The sequence below is a fragment of the Pecten maximus genome, chromosome 10, assembly GCF_902652985.1.
Source record: "Pecten maximus chromosome 10, xPecMax1.1, whole genome shotgun sequence".
In the NCBI taxonomy this organism is placed as follows: Eukaryota; Metazoa; Mollusca; class Bivalvia; order Pectinida; family Pectinidae; genus Pecten; species Pecten maximus.
The window spans coordinates 23,697,092-23,707,617 of NC_047024.1; the positions used below are offsets into that span (position 1 = coordinate 23,697,092).

Genomic DNA, 10,526 nt, shown 5'->3' on the forward strand with positions numbered 1-10,526 from the left:
GGAGTACCTGTCGCAATGTGTAACAACCCTGTGTCAATTCTGTCTCACACCGTATTAGCACATGGTCCAAGGCCCCTCTTATGCTGCACAGCACACGTTCTGGATCAGGTACAATTAATGGAGATTGACTGGTGATAGTAGAATGTCATAGACTGACTGCAGCTGGAATTCCAGTTGTGCTGGTTGATATTGTCAGATATCCTTCCAGGTCAAATGCCGTTTCTCAATCTTCCATCTTGTCCATGCGCTCTGACAGCCCATCTCTATCCCTCTCCTTTCCATTGAGTCTGCTGTTCTCCAGGGTTGTCTGTGCGGTGTTCCTAAACTCTATCTGCCCTGACATACTGTCCCAACTATATCTGTTTCAGCCTGCTTTCTGCATCCTTAACAGCCCTGCTTGATGATCACTTCCTCCCTGTCCCTTTCATGAACACCTGCATTCCTGACTTTCTCATCCTTTGAAGTCTTCAGTGTAATGATGAGTTTGGCCTTTCCTTGTACTCCACTACTACAACCAGGGCCATATGAGGACGGGTGTCTGAGGGACACAAAAAAGAACCCAAAGGCACAGATAGGAAAGAAAATGGAGGTACCAAGTGTTGGAATAGGAATTTTCATATACAGTGTTTTGACATCAGTCATTTTATGAACGTAAAACAGTAATGTCTTTGTTATATATCAAATAAAGAATATACTATGGTAGAGATTTGAACTACCTAATATTTCCACCTATTGTATGGACGTAATTGGCTGCATGACACAGGCCATTACTATGTAAATGCATAATTTTGTCAATATTTGAATAATGTGATATGGGTTCCAGATATATTCTAAAATAAAATGTCATTACAATATGTTATGTAATGGTTGAACGTATCGATTTTTGTTATAATAAGGAATACACATTGAAAAATATTTAACAGATAAGAAATGACCCTTTACGATTTAAAACTTATTCATGGTTTTCTTATCAACGAGATGTTAACTTTATGTTTTCTTTTGTTATATACACGATTTAAACAGCTCAACACATTAAATTTGAAACAATCTTAAGATTCTATCTGATGATAATTGCCTTCACATTGTATACAATATTTTTGTCACCAGCTCTTTAAAGATTTGGACGGTTGTGTGAGCCTTCTAAAAACGGTAACATGATACACATCAGTTTTACACAAGGCAAATATATCTCTTGACCACAATATTCGAGTTGGCAGCGTCTGCAAAATATTTAAACAGGAAGTTTATCAGGCAGATCGATATTTTTTCTATGACGTAGTTCTCTACCTAGCTCGATTACCTGTACTTATCTGTAAAAAAATTTTGGTGGTGAACAGATGGTCGTTTTCTGAGCGATTACGGTTAAAGCAGTTGCGCTGTACGTAAAGGTAAGAAAAAAAATCCTTATTTACTTTTATTTTTATAATACTCTAGTTAGTATCTGAAATACTGTGGTATTGGTTTTGTGATTTGTGTTAGTAGATATGTATTACTGTACTTCCCACTTAATGTGTTTGTTGCTCCACAATTGATAGCTTTTCTGTGATATATGTTCGGCATTTGTGTATAATTAAGCAATGAACAGTGGTTTTAATGTTGTTATAATCGATATAGCATACATCTTGCTGCTATATCGACTATAACAATATCAAAACCACTGTTCAATACTCATATTTACATTGTCTTACCATTTTCGTCAACTTTGAAAAAAAAAACTAAACCAACACAAAAAAATCCCGCCTCGTTTAATGTCGCATGACCCACTGGGTGTTATAGCCTGAGGCACTGGGTGTTATAGGCATATGGTGGCAACTGCCTCTTAGCATTGTGTCAATGGGGAAATGCAGAGCAAATGTAAATATTGATTGATGAGCAGTGCTTATTATATTTTTTAAACATAAACATAGCTACATTCTATATATACTCCTTTGTGAGATAAATGTGTACTGGTATCACATTTTATTCTTTGCCCGGACTTGTCCCCGACTGTTAAAAAAGGTAACATGCCTGAATACCTCGAGTCCAAATTATAGATATAATGAATATATATTGCATACTTTACCAGCACACAAAACTAAATAATCTAAAAACTGGTTACATACAAACATCTCGATCAGATTTTGAAGTGGTGTAAGGAATGTTTTTCTTTTTTTACCTTTACGTATTGAGCTAATGATTAACATAAACCTTTGGTTAAATTTTTGTGATAAGCAGATCAGTCGCGTTTCGATCAGATATGTTTCTGCAGTATTTGATAACTTTGATAACATGCATATGTAGAATTATATTAACGATTGTCTATTGAACAGACTCAAGTCTAAGATCAGAGACAATTGTTTCTTGATACATGCAATAATCTACAATAACGAATGCACGTAAGAATATTAGAGTATTGTGCATTAATTGCAAACCAAATGATTTTCAGAAAAAAGTATTCATGCATTAAAACATGCATTAAAGGGCAATTTAGTCAATACCACAACACGGACAGTTCATTAGGAATATCAGACTACAATTTGTTTAAAAAAATAACTCAAAACATTGACGTAAATGAACCTTAATGATATACAACTGTTTGCAAAGAACTTTCACTGGAAACAACCAAATTGAATTATTTGAATTTACATAAATCGTTTGAATTAAACCACAGTTAAACCTGTTTTAATTGACATTACCCCTCCTTCCAACTTATTATATAATTAACCTCTGTATAGAGGACACCTGTCTATAAAAGACAGACGCATCATTACCCCTCCGTCCAACTTATTATATAATTAACCTCTGTATAGAGGCCACCTGTCTATTAAGGACACGTTTGATCCGTCCCTTTGTTGTCCTATATAGACAGGTTTGACTGCATATAACTTGATTTATATCATTTCAACAGCTGTCAAATTATATTTTTGTCAAAGTATTTTCAATTAAAGATATTTTCATGAATATCACTGTATTATATTTTTATTTTTATTGAGATACAATGGCAAAGATTTTTGATAAAAAATATATATGTGATCAAAATAATTTAAAAACCATACCCGATCACCACATTATATTTCAACTCAAAGCAATAAATTGAACTGTACTTGACATTCTATGTCAACATCTACTACAACGGCATACCTGTTGATAAAATTATCATGAAATCTATTTAACCTGCTATGCATTACAGAGAGGGGATATTTTGTAAACTAGAGGTATTTCTATCAAAGTTAGATATATTAGTGGCGTTTGAGTTTATAAAACAGTAAAGCAGTTCCTCATAGAATGTAAACAAGTCGTGAAATTTGTATCTACAAACTTAATGCACAGTGCTGCCGGTGTTTTGTTTGATAGGGCTGAGTCATACACGCGGTACTGTACGTGTGTATGTGTGTATTGGCTGTTGTGCTATATGTGAAAAAAGGTATGAATGATGTATTTTATATTTAACCAAGAAAGATAGTTGAAGTTAATGTCACAATCTCCTAGCATCACAGTTCGACATTTTGTCATTCGTTCACTTATCAATGGAAAGATAAGATATCGCAGTGATTATTCCATATTAGTACTAGTGCTTGTTCATTTTAAAGTATGAATGTGTTGTATAAATCTATACAGTATTTACTTACTAGCATTCAAGAATAATAAGTACTACTTAAGGATGCCATGATTTCTTGTCATTTTGTCTGAATCCATACATACTTATTCCGGAGCTTTTAGGTCTGGTGCTTCATTCATACACAATTAAAATCTCAATTCTTTGTTTGAACATTACGGTCCATCAGAAATACGCTGGACAAACACAACATTTTTGCATTGATTTTTTTTTTTTTTGTTTGTTTGTTTGTTTTTTTTTAAAATAAATGATTTGAATGTGATTTAAGTACTGAAATAGCTCCTCAAAGTGGTGACCATTGTCTAAATATTCATACGATATTTCATGGTCTGGTTTGATCTCGGCTTCATTAAGTCTGGTCTTGCTCTGATCTGGTCCGACCTGGCTCTGGTCTTGCTCTGGTCTGGTCCGACCTTGCTCTGGTCTTGCGCTGGTCTGCTCAGGTCTCATTAGTCGGGTCTCGTTTGTTCAGTCCCAAACGTTGCCTTGTTTTTTCTGGGCTGTACTAGGTCTGGTCGAGCTGGTCTTGGTCTAGACTGTCATGGGTCTGGTCTGGTCTGGTCTTGGTCTGGACTGTCATGGGTCTGGTCTTGGTCTTGACTGTCATGGGTCTGGTTTTGGTCTGGACTGTCATGGGTCTGGCCTGGTTTTGGTATGGACTGTCATGGGTCTGGTCTGGTCTTTGTCTGGACTGCCACGGGTCTGGTCTGGTCTTGGTCTGAACTGTCATGGGTCTAGTCTGGTCTGGTCTTTGTCTGGTCTTGGTCATGACTGTCATGGGTCTGGTCTGGTCTTGGTCATGACTGTCATGGGTCTAGTCTGGTCTTGATCTGGACTGTCACGGGTCTGGCCTTGGTCTGGAATGCCATGGGTCTGGTCTTGTCTAGTCTGGCCTGGTCATGGTCTGGATTTTCATGGGTCTGGTCTGGCCTGGTCTTGGACTGGACCGTCATGGGTCTGGTCTGACCTTCGTCTGGACTGTCATGGGTCTGGTCTGGTTGTGGTCTGGACTGTCATGGGTCTAGTCTGATTTTGGTCTGGACTGTCACGGGTCTGGCCTTGGTCTGGTATGCCATGGGTCTGGTCTTGTCTAGTCTGGCCTGGTCATGGTCTGGATTTCCATGGGTCTGGTCTGGCCTGGTCTTGGACTGGACCGTCATGGGTCTGGTCTGACCTTCGTCTGAACTGTCATGGGTCTGGTCTGGTCTGGTTTTGGTCTGGACTGTCATGGGCCTGGTCTGATTTTGGTCTGGACTGTCATGGGTTTGGGCTGGTCTGGTCTTTGTCTGGTCTTGATCATGACTGTCATGGGTCTGGTCTGGTCTTGGTCATGACTGTCACGGATCTAGTCTGGTCTGGTCTTGGTCTGGACTGTCACGGGTCTGGCCTTGGTCAGGACTGCCATGGGTCTGGTCTTGTCTGGTCTGGCCTGGTCATGGTCTGGACTTTCATGGGTCTTGTCTGGCCTGGTCTTGGACTGGACCGTCATGGGTCTGGTCAGGCCTTCTCTGGACTGTCATGGGTCTGGTCTGGTTTTGGCCTGGACTGTCATGGGTCTGGTCTGATTTTGGTCTGGACTGTCATGGGTCTGGTATTGTCTTGGTCTGTACTGTCACGGGTCTGGCCTTGGTCTGGACTGTCATGGGTCTGGTCTGGTCTGGTCTTGGTCTGAACTGTCATGGGTCTGGTCTGGTCTTGTCTTGGTCTGGTCTTGGTCTTGACTGTCATGGGTCTGGTCTGGACTGGGTCTGGTCTGGTCTGGTCGAGTCCCATTGGTCGGGTTTCATTTGTCCAGCACCAAATTTTGGCCTGGTTTGGTCTGGTCTTGCTTGGTCTGGTCCCAAATTTTGGTGTCGAAGGGTCTCAACATTTAAATATCTTTTATTCATCAAATGAAATCATATCGATTATTAATGAGCCAATAGCTTCTTAAAGTTATTAGTCAGTTACTGGACATCATATCTTACAGCGGAAGTATCCAACCAGTCCATCTGTTAGACCATATGGCCATTTTCTAAATACGCAACCTGAGAACTATGATGAATTTAAATGCCGGTAACTTTGTGATAGGGAGTGGATAACAGGAGAAATAACAATGAATCGGTGTTGATACACCTCTCATACTACACAGCCCCACTACACTGTACAATAACATTTGTGAGATGAAAAATTAAAAGATAGTGATATTATGCATAAAGTTATTTTAGGATCAATATTATGGTATCATTCCTGCGATTTTGCCCTAATTGACTCGAATTATCGATCGGCCGTTATAAAAAAAACATGTGTTGGACTAGTGTTGTGTTAACCTCCATTTGTGGTTGTTCGGGTGGTACAGTGGTAGCCCGCTTGCCTTTCACCTAGGCGGCAGTGGTTCGATTCCCCGACTGGATGTGAAAAGGTATGGAGTCACCTGCTGATTATTAGGGTTTTCTTTGGTTACTCCTGTTTCCTCCCACAGTAAGACCCAATGCGCGCTTATTGCTGTAAATGAATGAAGTTTATGATTCCATCAAAGCATATACACTATTACAAAATACAAAAAGATTAGATAAGGACCAGGTCACGAACTCCAAACATATGATATATCTACTATGTAGTTAAATCGGCAATTTGGGTTGAAGATGACAATCTTTGTAACTTATTCTTCGTCTTTAAGTTGACGGTAGGAACAAAACAAACCTGTTTGACTATGCCAGTCATTCATCATATTTTTGCAATTCATAGAAATTATCCTATATGTTGACCGTTTCGCATTGTTAAAATTCTTTTGCAAAGAAATATTAAATTTCGTTCATTCATATTTATATTTGACCCACTTTGAACGAATGGCACAGATTATTTATTTATCTTTTATAGATTTTCTGACCAAATATCAAGATACCGTAGTGATAAAACCTTCCAATGCTTTGGGTAGATTATGGCTATTGTCGTTAGATTTTGGTTTTTGCTAAAAATCATGGTATAATGATATTTGGATTTTTGACATTGACTCCATTTGGATTTCACGTTTTTGAGACGCATTTGCAAACATCATTGAATACCATGTGAACAAAACAGTGTGTATTTGGTGTCTCACCTTGATACAAAATTGAAAAGATGAATTTGCAACTACTCTATGAAGTTTCTTTTGATTTTAGGGCTGTGATACCGCCATGGCTGGACAGGTAGCGGTCGAAAGAACAATAGACGTAACAGAGAAATGCAGAGATCACAACCTACCAATGGAATATTCTTGTAAAACATGTAAAGGGGAGTTCATATGTCACGACTGCGTGATAGGAGGGCATAATGGACACATCTTTGGCGATTTGCAAGCCTTCATTTCTGAGCAGAAGTTGGAGGTGTTGAAAGTTCTTACCGATACCGACGACCGATTGTACCAATTAAATTTAGGCTGTGCTAATGTGAAAGAAAGAATGGACGATAATGAAAAGGAATCTCAGATATTAGTTTCTCAAATAGAAAAACGAGGCAAAATTTTAAAAGCTCATATCGATGAAATTGTTGAAAGTGGTAGAAAAAAATCCGAAAGATACCAACGGAAAAACAACAGAAGACTGAGGAAAGTTCTTCAAGAAATTACCGATGTGAAAACGAAACTAGAGCAAAAAACTAACAAATGTCGTGACTTGGTGCATTCACGCGAGTATGAAGATTTCAAAAAATCACTCCATTTAGGGAATGAATTAGAAAAGAATGCATCTGCAAGTCACGGCAGGACGTCGACCAGAAGCCAAACTTTCATAGCTCCTTCTCCCTTTGAGGATATAACAGTTCTCGAAGCTTTGTTTGGGAAGTTGCAAATCGATACATCACAGCTGAACTCAGTAAGTGTAAGATTAAAAAGCTCGTTCCGTAATAGAGATGATGACGCCGTTTACCGCATTTGTCCGGTAATGGATGGAAATTCTGCATGGGTCAGTGGCGATGAATGCATACTACATCTTGTCACATTTACGGGAGACTTCCTTAAAAAGCTTGAACTCAATTCTGGTGTTAATGATCTCTGTTGCATAACCCAAAGCAACGATGTGACAAGTCTCGTAGTTGCTTGCGAGGACAATACTCTTAAAAAGATATCCCCAGAAGAAGAAGACGAAACATTTGGGATAGAGCTGTTCCAGTTTGAGTCCGATCCACAAAGCATCAGCATCACAGCTGAAAATGACATCGTGCTCGTGACTCCTGGACACGTAACACCAGTCAAGGTCGACATGCGTGGGAAAAGGAAACCCTTCGTGTCCAAAAGTGAAGAGGGTATGGTTTTGACAACACCGAATACTATTCGTGTGAATACCGACACTGGCGACCTGGCTATCCTAAATAACGAGCCAGGATGTTTGTATGTCTGCGACGAAAAGCTTAATTTGAAATTCAAGTACCACGGAAAAGAAAATGAGGATGACCAAATTGAAGCTTCAGATTTCGATCCTCAGGGGGTCACGTTTGATAGGGATCACAACATACTGGTTGCTGATCAAGGCCGGCGACGGGTGATCCTGCTAGACAAGGAGGGCCATTTTCTTAAAACTTTGATCAGCAAAATCGAAGATGAACCGCTAACTGTGGAGATGGTGCAAGAAAGTACAACGCATGTTCTCTGGGTGGGATACAATAGCGGAAAAATTGAGACATATGAATATATATTCAACTAGACATACAGAGATTACATAACGAGTGGTTGATGGATATGGAATTTATTTCACACGAGTAAGTTATTTTTGCTAACCAGTACTGATAAATTGTTAAATGAGGTAGGATGGACTAGTTTATTTGATCGTAGACAAAATCGAAAAATTCTTCAAATTCATAAAATGTTCTATCAATATACTCCTCAATATTTATATGGTCTTATACCTAACACAGTTTCGGAGGGACATAACTATGATACAAGAAACTCGGACCAAACATTTGTCACTCCAATATTTTGCAAAACTGCTTTTTATAAACAATCGTTTTTACCCTCTACAATAGATCAATGGAATAGACTTCCACCTCACGTTCGATCAAACCCATCTGTTTCTGCTCTAAAATCTTACCTCGATCAACAGTTAAGCAGGAACATACCTATCCACTACACATTTGGAACCCGAAAGGGTCAACTTTATCATGCTCGTCTACGAATGGAATGTAGTTCCCTAAACAGTTATTTATATAATAAAAACATTGTTCAATCCCCGCTTTGTCTGTGCGGGCAAGTTGAAAACGCTACCCATTTCCTTTTAGTATATGCCAGGTATGACGACATAAGAAGGCAGTATTTATATTCCTTACCTTTTAATATTACAACAGATATCTTACTATTTGGGAACCAAACACTTTCACTACAAGAAAACAAGGTCATCGTCTTACCTGTTCAAGATTATATACTTAAAACAAACAGGTTTTCATAAAATTTTATTTATTCCAAATTTATTCCAAAAGCATGTTTTTGTACTTAAAGTCAAGTTGTCTGTCTCAACAATCTGAACTCTACACCAAGTATTCACCATTTTCCTTTTCTTTTCCTTGCTTAAACTTTTGTTATTCAATGTTAATATATGGTCTTATATGCCAATAATATGTTGTCCATCCTCATTATATTTGCTGTTTATGATAAGGTGATAGATTTACATAAGTGTCTGAGACACTTGTTTCTATTTCCTATTCTGTACATTCAATTTTGTAACTATACATGTTTTTGAAATGTCTGAATAAAAGAAAGTTTAAACTAAGTTATTTTTGAAAAGTTACATAGAGGATATCTAAAAGTGTCTTCAGTAATACCAAATATATTAAAATATTAGCCACACAAGTGAAATATATTTGGTATTACTGAAGACACTGTTAGATATCTTATTTATTACATTTTTTATCAAAGAAAACCTACCCCGTATGCTAACTAGGCCTACAGCGATACTTTGTAAACAAAAAATAGTTCCCCCTGTCCAGGTGCTGACATATATGTCGGGCTTTCCGATTGGTCAATTATTTTGGTATTTAATTATGATATCAATATTTATAGAATGAATAATTTTTGATATTTTTGGTAAAAATGTAATAAAAAAAAGCTTAACTAACGAGTGTGAATTAAATTCCATATCCATAAATCACGAATCGTGTGACCTGTTTCTACCACAATCATGGCCAAGTCTAATTTCGCGTATGCAAATAAAGTGTACAGGTGACGGCTGGGACCCGGTGATGTGACGTCATTCCATTATTGATGACGTCAAGAACAATTGCAGCCTGGGTAAAAGTTCGAATTCTTGACCAATCAAAAGACCGGAAGGTCATATTTCACTAATGGAATATAACATATATATCTCCAACAGTCGGCACATTTATGCAATGGCTTGAGAGTGGAATAACACGGCGTATTGTGGTAGAATAAGGCATTACTGATGGTACGTCAGTAGCTACTATCTACTTTTTAGATTGTATTGCTTCACCCGTTAATTCGACGGGAATATTATGGCATTGGGCAGTCCGTTTATCCGGCGTAAACTTTGATTTGTTTGGAGATCTTGTATATTTTTTGACCGATCGTTCTGAAACTTTGTATGCATTTTAATCATGATATATTTCTTTCCACCAAGTAAATTTTGATTCGGCTATTTTTGTTTTACTAAATATCTATGTGTTTAATAATCATGGAAAAAATTATTGTCCTTTATTTCGGTATATACTTTTTGTCATGAAATCTATATTTTTCAACCGATTTCTTTGAAACTTGGTAGGCGTTTTAACCAGGATGATTGTTTCCCCCATGAAAGATTTTGACTGAAATATTTTTTGCAAAAGTTATTGCTATTTTTTTTTTATATCAAAATTAGATTTTTAAATAATCAACCAATTTCTTTGTAACTTGGTCAGCTTTATAATCATGATATCAGGTTACGCTTCCGTGAGAGGCAATTTTTGATTCCGCTATTTTTCTGGAAGTTTA

General features: G+C 37.7%; 1 protein-coding gene across 1 annotated transcript; it reads left to right on the forward strand.

Annotated features, from left to right (window-relative positions):
* The first annotated feature begins 6,750 nt into the window (after positions 1 to 6,750).
* Positions 6,751 to 8,253, forward strand: LOC117336601. The gene has a single exon (XM_033897213.1). It carries the CDS (start codon positions 6,751 to 6,753, stop codon positions 8,251 to 8,253), a length of 1,503 nt encoding a protein of 500 aa, XP_033753104.1.
* Positions 8,254 to 10,526: the final 2,273 nt, after the last annotated feature.